Source organism: Crotalus tigris, unplaced genomic scaffold (genome assembly GCF_016545835.1).
Source record: "Crotalus tigris isolate CLP2741 ecotype Arizona unplaced genomic scaffold, ASM1654583v1 scf7180000024340.7048381, whole genome shotgun sequence".
NCBI classification, from domain to species: domain Eukaryota; kingdom Metazoa; phylum Chordata; class Lepidosauria; order Squamata; family Viperidae; genus Crotalus; species Crotalus tigris.
In genome coordinates, this window is record NW_024100510.1 from 2,095,694 (window position 1) to 2,109,460 (window position 13,767).

Genomic DNA, 13,767 nt, shown 5'->3' on the forward strand with positions numbered 1-13,767 from the left:
GCCAAGCTTCAGACTATGTAGGAAGGGACAGTTTAGAAGCAGTTTTCCCTGGGGACACATGGCCTGGATAATCTATGGTATTGCTTGACTTTCCACCCTTTGCATTCTAGTGCCCTCGCATCACCATCTCTCACCATTCTTATTGGCCCTGTTGGCTTGGGAGAATAGAGGGAGTAGTCCAACATATTTAGAGAATGCCAGGTTGGGGAAAGCTTGTTTAGCATGATGTGTGCAACCACTCAAAATGTTAGCCCTAGTTTGTTCACATGTGTAATGTTCAAATAGGCTTCAAGAGGCTCCATACTTTAAAATACTTCTCAGTTATTTGCAGTGCATTGTTGTGGTGGTCCTGGCACAGGTTCTGATTATTTTGTCTTCTGTTTCCATAGATTGTGAAAAGCGGTGTGGTCCATTGGACATTGTCTTCGTCATAGACAGTTCAGAGAGTATTGGCTATACCAATTTCTCCCTGGAGAAGAATTTTGTTATCAATGTGGTGAGCAGGCTAGGGTCCATTGCCAAAGATCCAAAATCAGAGACAGGTCAGTGAGTGATGATTTCTTCTTACAGCTGAATATTCTCCATAGCTGTAATGGTCTCCAATACCTATATGATGACATCCATTTTTTCAGCCACTAATGAATTCCTACATAGGAAGCAATATCTGATCCACGTCACTACTGCAAAAATTTGCTATCTTGACCTACACTGGTCTATTGAGCCGAGGTGGCGCAGCAGTTAGAGTGCAGTACTGCAGGCCACTTTAGCTGACTGTGTTCAGCAGGTCAGCAGTTCAAATCTCACCGGCTCAAGGTTGACTCAGCCTTCCATCCTTCCGGGGTAGGTAAAATGAGGACCCAGATTGTTGGGGGCAATGTATATATATATATATACATTGCTTACTGGTGTACACTGCTTAGAGAGTGCTTGCACTTAAAGCGGTATATAAGTCTCATAAATAAATAAATAAATAAATATTTTTTTAAAAAGATACTGTATATACAAAAATCTGTATTTGGACCCAGGTTTCTTTAACATACCAACAGCCTTTTTTGATCAACCTCTATCTGCATTGGAGGCTTTCTTGGAATAGTTGGTTTTCTACTTCATTAGTGCTGCTCTTAAGGGAAGGATGATACCATAGAAGAGCCTCCAGTTTTGTCATTCATCAATACAAAGGAGATCAAAAATGTCCTGTTAGGTCTGTTCTAGAGGGCAATATCAATGGCAATGGACATCTTTGTGGCTGCCGCTTGGGATGTGACGTTATGTCTGTGTCAATTGTTATTTGACTTGGGAACCAAGACCAGCCCTTTCTCTAAAGATCAGAAATGATACTTTTTTTTGAGTATTTTTTACAATAACTGTATTACTGGTCTCTGAAAATGATTTCAAATCATTGGCTCAGTACATATGTGAATCTGCACTCAAACAGGCTGGGGGTTAGAGGTCACTGTGATGAAGGGGAAATAGAATATCAAAATTTAGGAATTATGACCAAGTTTATTTTCCTGGCAGGTGCCCGTGTTGGAGTGGTACAGTACAGTCATAAGGGCACCTTTGAAGCCATCCAGCTCAATGATAAGCGCATTGACTCACTCTCTAGTTTCAAAGAAGCAGTGAAGAAACTGGAATGGATTGCAGGGGGCACCTGGACTCCCTCTGCACTTCAGTTTGCCTACGAAACACTCATCAAAGAAAGCCGGAGAGATAAAGCCCGGGTATTTGCTGTGGTGGTGACTGATGGACGTCATGACCCTCGAGATAAAGACTCAAATTTGCAAGCTCTCTGTGATGGAAATGTTGTGGTCAATGCCATTGGGATTGGAGACATGTTCAATGTAGATGAAGAATCGGAGACTCTGAAAGCAATTGCTTGTAATGACGAAAATAGAGTCCAAAGAATGAAAGTGTTCACTGATTTGGTGGCTGAAGAGTTTCTTGACAAAATAGAGCTTGAACTCTGTCCAGGTCAGTCAATACAAGCTTTGCTAAGGCTAATTGCAAAAAAGTAATATGGCATGTCTTTTCATATATTTAGCTAAGTATTATGTTCATGGCACCCCATTTTAAAAAGTAGCAATTGTCAAGGTCTAGTGATGTTCAGAGTTGGAAGGAATAGACAGTAGGGAATGCTCTGGTCCAGCAGCAAGGCTTACTTTTTCAAGTATTGACTGAAAGTTTAAATCATAGTTTGTGTGCAAGATTAATTGGGAGAAAATTGCATTGTTTCAATAAGATAACATTCATACCCAACTGCATTTATAGTTCACTATGAAGAAAAGTGTGTTTGCTAATGCAGTTTAATTAGAAAGGTCTGTATAGCACAAAGCACAGCCTCACCATATTTTGTACCCACTATAGTAGTAAAGTTTTAACGAGCCTTAAGAGTCTTAAGAGCTGTGGTGGTTAGAATGCAGTACTGGAGGCTAGCTTACTGCGCACTCCAGTAGTTCGATTCAGAGCAGCTCAAGGTTGACTTTATGCTAATATTGTAAATCACTTAGAGAGAGCTGTAAGGCACTATGAAATAGTATATAAGTCTAAGTGCTATTGCTATTGCTTAAAGGACAGTTTTCAAAGACTGATCAATGTAGTCATTGCCAATCTTAGACTGAGTCTGAATGCCAATTATACACTGACTCGTGATTAGACTATCATCCTAAATGAAAATGAGATTCAGTTTATTTGTTGTTCATGATGGAATATTCTCTTAGTCCCTTTGCTTCACTTTAATGCCAAAGGAAAAGTTCCTAGGCCAACATGTCATTGTCTCTGCATGGAAGATCGTTTTGGCCCAAGAAAAAGGATTAATTAGCTTCTCTTGATTGCATTAGTTTAAAACTTAATATTTTCAATATCCTGCCTAATTGTTGATATGTATACAAATGTGATCTGAATGATTTCCATCAAGTGTTTTTTTACTTTTTTTCAGATCCTCAGATTGTCTGCCCTGAACTGCCCTGTCAAACAGGTAAAACAAAATTGAACTATGATCCTCTTTCCCCTTCCACCTCAATTTACTATAGTATGTAAAAGAATTCTGACCTAAACAAAGAATGGAAATTCTAACTCATATGTTTACATTATTTTTAAATATTATTCCTTCCTAATGTTTATTTTTACAGGTAGGTATATTTTTATATTATAGCTATTCTGCTTTATGGAAATGTTGTAAATATCTCAAGTCTTCTGAAACAGCAGTTTCTCAAAGCATAAAAACCTCTTCTAACCTGTCCCTTTTGAGATTAGTAACCTAATCTTGGCCCAGAGACTAACCATGAAAAAGTAAAGATCCTAAAAGAAGCACTTGGGAAATTTGCCCAGTTGCAATAGTTAGCAACGTGTCTCTGAATATAAATTAGAATGCATTTTGCACTTAGAAGCAATGAATGCTTGGGTTTAATTACTTGTGCCAGCATTACATCTGTATCACTTTACTGCCTGAAATAGAGGTACTTCTGTTTCTGAGACCAATCAGAATGGTGAGTTGTGAGAGAAAGGGCCTTTTCTGCACATTTCTAGAACATAATACCAATTTAAGTTATTAAGCCCCATCATTATCCTCATCCCTTAGGAGCTGCATTTTATGGAACATCTACCTTGGAAGATGACATGTTTATATAGACTAATTTAGCTAATAATGTAGTAAGACACAAAAGGAATGACATATTTCGTGTTATACCAACAACAGAGAAATGAAAGTGACTGAGGAAATTCCTGAAATACCAGACATTTGTCCTAAACTTTAGAGCCCTGAACTACTTTATATGCACTGAACAAGTGTTCAGTTTCTGCATTATGGTTACGGATTAGAATTGGCAGCGTCAGGATTTAATCAGTTTCAAACATGCCAAAACATAAACCAGCATTTGATCACTGATTCTGACTTGGATATCACTAGTGCATGGGTGACTTAAATCCATTCTTTCCAGACAAGTGACACACTAATCTATGTTGGTAAAAGGTTACCATTTGTCTTTCTTAAATCATAAGGGCTCCCAATTTGTAAATATTGTGTGTTATAGAGAATGGTACCATACATCGGAAAAGTTTTGATTGACTCTTTATTTGCAGCATTTCTAGTGTGAATTCAGTTTTAACTTGCTCCATCCATCCATCCATCCATCTTTCCTTCCATTCATCCAAAAATTGCCTCCTAATGTCATTAACTAATGCCCTGTGGGATCCACCCAGCAGGATAGCTTGATTGAGGTCTCCTTTGCACTGCTGGGTAACACCAAAGGAGTCTCTATTTCATTGTGATTCTTCCTCTGTCTCTCTTTCCCAACAACATCAGTGAAGAAGAAACTTCCAAATGTTGATTTAGAAATTACATAGCTTCCTTCAAACCGATAGATGAAAATTAAAAGATAGCAACTTCCCCATAGTTCATTATAGTTTCATTAAAAAACAGTGTAATTTTCCACAGGCTTCTGTACTTACTTATTGTACCACAAAAAGAAAATGTGTGTTATTTGGTTCTTTTTTAAGTCCGGTAAAATAGTTTCTTATTTATTAATATAGACATTAAATTACACAGCTATCAATAAATAAAAATAAAAATAAATAAATAAATAATAAAAATATTAAATAAAAAGATATTAATACTGGACTGATGTACAACCTCTTTATATCTTCCCTTCAAAATGTTAATTCAACTTCACTCACAAATTGCATATCACTGTTTAGAACAAATGTCTTTGAATTGCTTTTCAGTGTTTAGCAGTGATTTTTTTTCCAGAATTAGTTTAAAAGAGTTATTTTGCTTACTATCCTGCAGTTTATGTTCTATGAGCAAAACCTTTTCCAGTGTAGCTATTTCTAATAATTTGAAATAGCAAAGATTTAAAGCTAGGATACAAGTCTCTTAAAATGGTAAAAGCAAGAAAAAAGTGAAGGAAACGATTGGTCCATTAGTGGGTGAAAGTGGCAAGAAGGTGATAAGCAACAGGGAGAAAGCAGAACTATTTAACTCATTTTTCGCATCTGTCTTTACACAAAGGGAAAAAGCAGACCAACCTATCAAAAATAGTGCCATAAAAAAACAGAATAGAAACACAAGTTAAGATAGACAAGAAAATGGTAAGTGAGCACCTGTCCAGCCTAGACGAGTTCATATTTATTTATGAGACTTATATACCGCTTTAAGTGCAAGCACTCTCTAAGCGGTGTACACCAGTAAGCAATGTATATATATATTTACATTGCCCCCAACAATCTGGGTCCTCATTTTACCTACCCCGGAAGGATGGAAGGCTGAGTCAACCTTGAGCCGGTGAGATTTGAACCGCTGACCTGCTGAACACAGTCAGCTAAAGTGGCCTGCAGTACTGCACTCTAACTGCTGCGCCACCTCGGCTCCAGGACCAGATGGATTACACCCCAAGGTTCTCAAGGAACTGGCAGATGTGATCTCAGAACCACTGAACCAGTGCTTTTTTTCAAAAAAAAAAAAAAAAAAAGATGCCGGAACTCACACACGTCATACAACCCGTCTTGCCTACCCTACAAGGTTCCATCCAAAAAAGGTGCCGGAACTCTGTTCTGGGCGTTCTATGAGAAAAAAAGCCCTGCACTGAACTATTTCTTTCAAAGATCCTGGAGCACTGGGGAACTACCAGAGGACTGGAAAAGAGCTGATGTAGTTCCCATCTTGAAAAAAGGAGAAAAAATGGATCCAGGAAATTACAGACTCATCAGCCTGACCTCAATACCTGGAAAGATTCTGAAAAGATAATCAAACAATGAATCAGCAAACACCTACAGGCAAACCATGTCATTACTAAAGGCCAACACGTGTTTGTCAAAAACAGATCATGCCAGACAAACCTTATTGCAAAAGTAGAGAGAAGGATGTTAAGTGAATTAATGATTTTCAATTGATACTGAGAAAAATGTGCTGTATTGCCAGTTGGGCTTTGTACTGGGAGAGATTTTTTTCCTTCCTAAAAACAACCACATTTTCAGCCTTTTTTATTCACCATATTAATATCTATCATAAACATATAGACTCTCTGTAGTATACAGTAACTAAAAAGACATACAACAACACATAAATATTAACACGTCTGTGGTAAAAATCAAACCAAGCTGAACTGAATCTAGACTTTCTGGAATTTACTATAAATTGAGGGTCTGCTGGTCTCTTAAAGGGTCTTGTAGGCAGCCTAGCATCAATAGACACCATGTTGCCTACCTGTGATATGGGTGCTTGTGGGCTAGAGTCCAATTACTGTGGTCCACAAAATGCCCTCACCAGTGGTGGGATTCAAATAATTTAACAACTGGTTCTCTGCAGGGGGGAGGCGGAGGAAGGCAGGGGAGCGCTGCCACAAGGCAGGGGGTAGGAGGGAGCTTCTCCATGCACCCCGCAACCACTTACCATACCAAAGGGCCCCCACAGCCAGACCTACCACACCTTGACCCCCGTTGCGCCTCACCTGTTCATTAGTGACTTCTCCCACTTTCTCCTTCTTCCTCCTCCTTTGAACAGCCCTTTGCTCTTGTTGCTGCTTTTTCAGTTTTGTCCAGAGCCTGTGCAGAGATCAAGTGGGGTGGGAACCATTCCCTTCACTTTTGAACTGGCTCCAAAATGGGCTGGAAGGAGCAGCCCAAAGACTCCAATCTGGCTTTGCAGCAAGCAAGGGGATTGGAGGCACATGAAGGCACACTAGTCTGGCCATTTAGGAGCCGGTTCCCTGAACTCAAGAAAAATTAAGTATTGGTTCTGCCGAACCAGTGTGAACCAGCTGAATCCCACCACTGGCCACCACTCTTTTGTTAATCTTTAAGGAACTACAACATTCTTCATTGTGTGTGCTGTAACAGACTAATACCACTGCCTATGGATTTCTGGCTAGATATCTCTATGTAGTGCTCATGTTCAAATAATAGTACTAATTTTGGCTACTTTAAAGTATTTATTTTTGCTTGTTAACTTTTAAATTTCCCAATAATTGCGTTTCTCAGAGGAATCCTAAATGCAGCACATTAAAGTCAGCATCAGAATAAAGTCAGCATCAGAATATGAAGTTTTAAAAGCACTAGAGATATTTTAAAATGCCTTGGAAGATATAAAATAAGTTTTTGTGGCCCTGACAAACTATAGCATAGGGGGCTTTAGGGAAGTTATTATCCAGGACTCACTGGATAAGCACCAGCATCAATGTATAAAACCAGCAGGATCTGAAATCAGAGTATAGCCCTGAAAATATTCTTTTGACACTCACTTGCAGATGGGAGGTACCCAGTTACTTTCCGCCCTGTGGAAGTCGAGATAACTTTGCCCAGCACCAAACCCATGATCGCCCAGTTCCTGAACTCCACGAGGGAGATCCAGGACTCCAGCATGTATACCCAACTGGTGGCCACCTTGGCCTATACTGCTGAAAAAGCCAAGTTTGCCACTGGACATGAGCGGCAGGAATGGATGGACTTGTTCATTGATACTTTTAAAATGGTGCACAGAGAAATTGTGGGGGATCCAGAGACTGTAATAGGGCTTTGCTAAAATGATTATTTTGCCTCTAAGAGAAAAAGAAATTTATGGTTTGGCCCTTTTAGCTGAAGGAATTTTCCTTTACTTTTTATTAATTCCAAATTATAACAAAGAAGCTTCTAAAATAGGAATGTTTTCAGATGTCTGCTCTGGTGTGACTAAAGATTACATGCAGCTTTACTTAGTAACCAGTGTCCTGGCCCTGCCCAAGAAATGTTTGCAGCCACTGCATCCCCAGAAGGCAGGAGAGTGCAAGCTTTTAATTCCTTGCTTTAAAACCTGTCTGGGCTGAGAGATTGGCATATTTGCTAAAGCAGAGGCTACAAATCAGCATGTGCAATAATGCCAGGAAGTAATGGGTAAGCAGGCCAAAAGTGACTTTAAAGAAAGACTTGGCACAGTATCATCCAGGCAGTTGAACAACAAAATACACTAAAACAATAGAACCCCTCTTTTGGCACAAATTTGTTGGTACAAACTATGCCTATGTTTCCTGGTATCCATAGAAATAGTAATAACTGGAACAAATATATATGGAGAGGTATATAATCTAATTATTTTGTAAAGTTTGTCCACCGTTTATATCTACTGGTTAAATATTGATAAGCTCCTTATAAACTGGCTCAGTCTGAAGAAAATTCCACTCAGAAACTAGTGTTCATGCTCAGGAATTTGCCTTGCCAGTCTGTCATATTGCGTGTACAGTTATGCACTGGTTTTGTTCTGTTTAATTCCACTAATGTAGACTTCAATCACACCCATAGAAATCCCTTCATGACCTTAGAAATAATTTGAAACAGAGTAAATGGAAATTGTTTCTTGTTATTTCATTTTTGGCAATTCATGGGCAGTGCTAAGGAACCTCAGCAAAGTTCCCTGTCCCCTGTGCAAATCTGTTTTAGTTGTGATGTAAAAGAAAATAAGTGAAAGATTTGGAGAATTTTTAGAGTGCTCTTCCCAAGAAGACATCAATGTACAAAAATGATTTTATTTTGGGTAAAAGTTTGCAATTAATTTATTTAGCCAGTAAAAGTTTTATTCTCCATAAAATGATCTATGAATATGTTTTCTCTTTTTGTTATTGTCATTTTTGATAATCATGTCAAGAGCAATATGTGCAATGTACTTTCATATGTGAAAGAGAAAGAAATGAAATCTCAATAAATAGTGCACACCTTGGCTAATAGAGTAATGTTTATCTTTTCAAACAAAAATCTAGTTAGGCTTAGGCCTTATTCCAAGTAAAAATAATCCTTGTTTAGCAACCACAATTGAGACCAGCAACACAGCCATTAACTGAAGTACTCACTAAGTGAAACTGTAACTATGCTTATGATCTTCATTCAGTTTTTCTCTGCTTTACGGACCTGTGAAAACCATAAATATGAGAATGGGTCTCAAGGTTATTTTTTCATTACCGTTATAACTGCAAATTTGCAAAGTTTCTCGAATTCTTTGCACTAAAGAAACATTTGAAAAACATAGTCACCACCCTCTTAAACAATGCCTCTTTCCTATGTTTTACTCTTTAAACCCAAGGAAGTTCATAGTTTTTGGTGAATAAATTAGTGGCTGTGGTGGTATTTACATATGCCTTCCTGCCTCTTCTATTTTAAATGCTTTTTAAGACAAATGCCTCACACCACAAAATTAATCAAACTTAAGTATTTTTATTACTTGAATTATTTATATATTCCATGCTATAATAATATACTGGTCAAAAATGTTCTTCAGTTAAAACCCCTGACTATTAAGGGGCTAGTCGCTAGGGGCATATGGAATTCCAAAGAAATTCCATTTTTTAGCTTTACTACTTCTTTTTTCTTTTTGGTTGCATGGGTGAGATCTTATTTCCATTCCACACAGCACTTGATTTTTAAACTCTGCCATTCTCAGAGTTTAAAATCTCAGTGTGCCTATGAAGTTACAGAAATGGTTTATGTTATGTGGGAAGATGAGAAAAGAATATTCCCATACCTGATCTCCAGTCTTAGAATCTCAGAATGGAATGAAATCCTTTCCCCAGCTTTTTGAGTTATGTATTCTAAAGTCCTGATTGTCTGTTTTTTTTCCCTTTCCCTACTCATAGAGCTTTCTGTTGCCCAGTGCACACAGCGTCCAGTTGACATTGTCTTCCTCCTGGATGGTTCTGAAAGAATTGGCAGCCAGAACTTTCGTAGGGCTCATGGTTTTATAGAAGCAGTGGCTGAGCATCTCACCCTGGCCAGAAGTGACAGTGACGACATGAATGCACGCATTGCCCTGCTACAATATGGAAATGAGGATGAACATGACATAGTTTTCCCACTGACATACAATATTACTGACATCACAGATCGTTTAGCTGAGATCAAATATTTGGACTCCTCTTCCAACATTGGATCTGCCATCATATATGCTGTCAACAACCTTGTCATCAGCACACAAGACAGGCAGAAGGCAGCTCGGCGTAATGCAGAGCTCTCCTTTGTCTTCATTTCAGATGGTATTACAGGCAACAAAAACCTGGAAGAGGCAACTGATTCCATGAAGAAACAGAATGTTATGCCCACAGTTGTGGCCCTAGGCAGTGATGTGGACATGGATGTCCTACTGAAGATCAGTCTAGGAGATCGGTCAGCAATTTTCCGGGAGAAGGACTACCTAAGTCTCTCCCAGCCCGACTTTTTTGATAGATTTGTTAAGTGGATCTGTTAGTTGTGAGATAGACACCAAAGCTTTTAAGCTCCTATATTGCTATATGTTTTTTTAGCAAAAGTATGCTGCCAGTAGGCACAAATTTTTAAGGGAATTTATTTTTATATTCAAAATTGGTAGGCTCATTTCAAATAATGTTTATGGTGCTAATTGAAAACAAAATAATAGGAGGCTACAAAACACCACAGTATCACTTGTCATGCTTTAAAACATTGTTTAAGATGTTTATATTGTAATACTTTTGGTGCTGAATAGAGGAACTGTGCATTAAATATAAAGCATAAAGAACTTTCATCTCCAGCTACCCCAAGGATCCATCTTAACCCTCCTCTCCCATTATTTCCCACTCATCCATTTACTGGTAGACGGGTAATTCCACTGTGCCTTGACTGTGATGCTAACATTTCCTTTGTTTTAAAGGAGATATTTTGCAGTTGAAACAATAATAGAAAATATTTTTATCAATACTGAGTTTTGCACTTGGCCTATTCCATTCGTAAACACCTAGTCTTCCTTTCTTTCCATGTACTTGCTTCAGGGTTGCAACATTGGATGGTCTCCCCTATATCATGATGCATGTAATAAATGGACTTCACAAAGATATCTATAGCTATTTCATCTTAGAAAGGTCTAGGAAAAGAAGCTTTGTTCCTATACAGGTAGTCCTCAACTTATGACTGTAATTGAGCCTGGCAATTAGAGTCATAAGTCACGATGGTTATAAAGCAAATCTCTACATGACCTACTCATTTTATTACCTTTTATGTCAGTTATTAAGTAAATACAGCAGTCATAAAGTGAATATTGTGGTTGTTAAGCAAATCCTTTGTTCTTTATGAGGCAGTTTTTGTTGGAAACTGGAAGTAAAGCCTATTTCTGGCAAAAACATAAATTGCAGAGTGTTGCAAATGGCCATAAATGTTGCCAAGCACCAATAGAGAAGGTGAGGTTGAACTTTGAAAGTGGGTTGTAAATCACTTCTAGGGGTCTGTCATAACTAAGTGACTGATTGTAAGTGGGGGATTACTTATACTATTAAGATATGGCATCCAGTCCTCCTGTGCCAGTACTGTTCTACTCCCAAGGAAGGAGTCTTTCACTGAAAATGGACATCAGTATAATGTAAAGAGATTCTGCTGGGTTCTCTTCTGGATTTTGTGCTACATTTAACTGAAGCCAAGTGCCATCAGTTTTCAATGTTCCATGTATAAATGTGGAATTTCCCTGATTTGACGTGGCAAACCATTTTTCTTTTTCTCACAATAATGATAAGCACTATTGAACTGAATCCCAATTTAAAGTGTACTACTGTACGCATAAAGGAGTCTATTGGAACTGCATTTGAGCATTCTGCTTTTATTAGGTCTGCACTAGAATAAACAGTTCCATCAAATTGCTTTCCCCAATCAAGGAAATTGCATAAGAACCAATTTTGTTACAGCCTGCAAATTTACATGGAAAATTGAAAGAAAGCATGACTACATTTTTAAAGAGATGGGGGAGAGGCAACTGAAGTGTTACATAACAAAGAAGATGAATATAAAAAGTCCATACATTATGAAGATATGAAACCAAAATATGGTTTTAGAAACATATGTTTGTAATTCAGAATTCTGCCCTATTAACATGGAGAATATTTTACTGGTTTGCACACTTCTAGCTCCAAATAGTTTTGGGAGTTTTTTTGTTCCACACCACACTGCCTTTTTTATACTTTCAACCTTCTAGTGAAAATGTGTCTTTGGTCTTATTTCTAATTACTAATAATCTCATTTTTCATAAATCATAGATTATACTTTTTCTGAAATATAGTATGAACTATCCAATCTGCCACTGTGCAAAGCCATACTAATTGATGAGCAATGACTACCCAATGTCAAGGTATTCCTGAAATAGTGTTTCTGGAATAACATCCTTATTTGAGCCAAAATTGCACTCCTGATAAATAAAAACTTTTTTCACAATATCTTAATATTAGTGTCATTCATTTTGTAGTGATTTAGAAGAATCGGTATGGCTCTTTTACCATATATGCTTATTTTATTATTTTTTTAATTATTAGAATTAATAATCAATCAAGAATATAAAGCAAATGTTTGTGTAATATAAGTTCTAGTTCATAATTTCCTATTAAATTCAAAGCTTTTTTTAATTAACACTATGCTACAGTCTTTGCTCTTATATAATGCCTCCCTCAAGTGCAATTTATATAGTTCCTGGGTACTATATGAACGTGTTCCATTGATATTATGAGAAAAATATGGAAATCCTTTGCTATTGCCACTTTATTTAGTTGTCTAAATTCTTTGACTTGGACATATAATCTACACCTTTGGATTTAATGATAATCTCTTAATAACTCTTCTGTCTATAAATGATAAACTGAATAGCTGATACAAAAATGTTTTTTCATTAGTATTTCTTCCAGGAATTGTTATGAATTTAACAATATATAACATCAGGATTCTTCACTGTAGTGTATCTAGATATTGTCCTTAATTCAAAAGCTGTGCTGGATGGAGCACTTACACTGAAGTTCAACACATTTAGAGCTCACCAAGTTCATGGGCATAAGAATGTACAGGTAGTCCTCAATTTACAACAGTTCATTTAGTAACTGTTCAAAGTTACAGTGGCATTGAAAAAAGTGACTTATGACTATTTTTCACAGTTATGACTTTTGCAGCATCCCCATGATCATGATCAGAATTCAGGTGCTTGGCAACTGGTTCGTACTTATGACTATTACTGTGTCCCAAGGTTATGTGATCACTTTCTGCAACCTTCTGACAAGCAAAATCAATGGGGAAGCCAGATTCACTTCACAACCAGGTTACTAACTTATGAACTGGAGTGATTCATGTAACAATTGTGGCAAGAAAGATCATAAAATGGGGCAAAACTCACTTAACAAATGTCTCACTTAACAACAGACATTTTGGGCTCAATTGTGGTTGTATATCGAGGACTACCTGCACAAAGGAATGGAAGTATTTTAAAATATTTCTGGCTGATGTAGGGAGTTCCTGAAGAGCTATACTCATGCTGGGATGAATGTCCTTCAGTCTGAATCTGAGCTCATGCTGGAACTACCACTATGCTGAAAGTAAAAAAATGATTAAAGTTTATTACAATTGTTGATGTTTTGCATCTATTTTCCTTATTTATTTAACTTCTGTATTAACTGTTTAATTTCTATTTGTTTCTTCCTGTGGTTTCCATTGTGAACATTGTGTACAATACTGTAAAACTTTAGGAAAGGTACATTCTTCCCTGAAGCACTCAGACCCATGTCAGCAATGCAATATTGTAAGCCCAGGGCCAATGAAACTAATCTTTCTTACAACCAGATTCATAAAGAGAATAGCCAAATTCTTTGCCTTGTGACCGTGACCTGGATAATTTTCCTATATTGGATTTACAAAAGGGACTTATTAAGGCTTTGAAGAATTTTATGAGAAGGAACAAAGAAAAAAATATCATTTCTATGGTTTTTATTTTTGCTTCCATATTTTCAAATATTTTTAAGAATTTGTAAATCACCCAGAATTGCTGAGCGCTGAGTGGCA

At 37.4% G+C, this 13,767-nt stretch overlaps 1 protein-coding gene across 2 annotated transcripts in view; it reads left to right on the plus strand.

Moving 5' to 3' along the window:
- COL6A2 (collagen type VI alpha 2 chain) overlaps positions 1-13,337 on the plus strand; it is a 63,549-nt gene extending 50,212 nt beyond the window's left edge. Inside the window, exons 25-28 of one of the 2 annotated variants that reach the window (XM_039326271.1) lie at positions 390-542; positions 1,519-1,971; positions 2,936-2,974; positions 7,239-8,680. In XM_039326271.1, coding sequence (XP_039182205.1) covers positions 390-542; positions 1,519-1,971; positions 2,936-2,974; positions 7,239-7,513 — 920 coding nt within the window. In that variant the 3' untranslated portion in view covers positions 7,514-8,680. Of the gene's footprint in view, positions 1-389; positions 543-1,518; positions 1,972-2,935; positions 2,975-7,238; positions 8,681-9,590 lie in introns of those variants that run through there. The other variant, XM_039326270.1, reaches the window with a different exon arrangement.
- Positions 13,338-13,767: the final 430 nt, after the last annotated feature.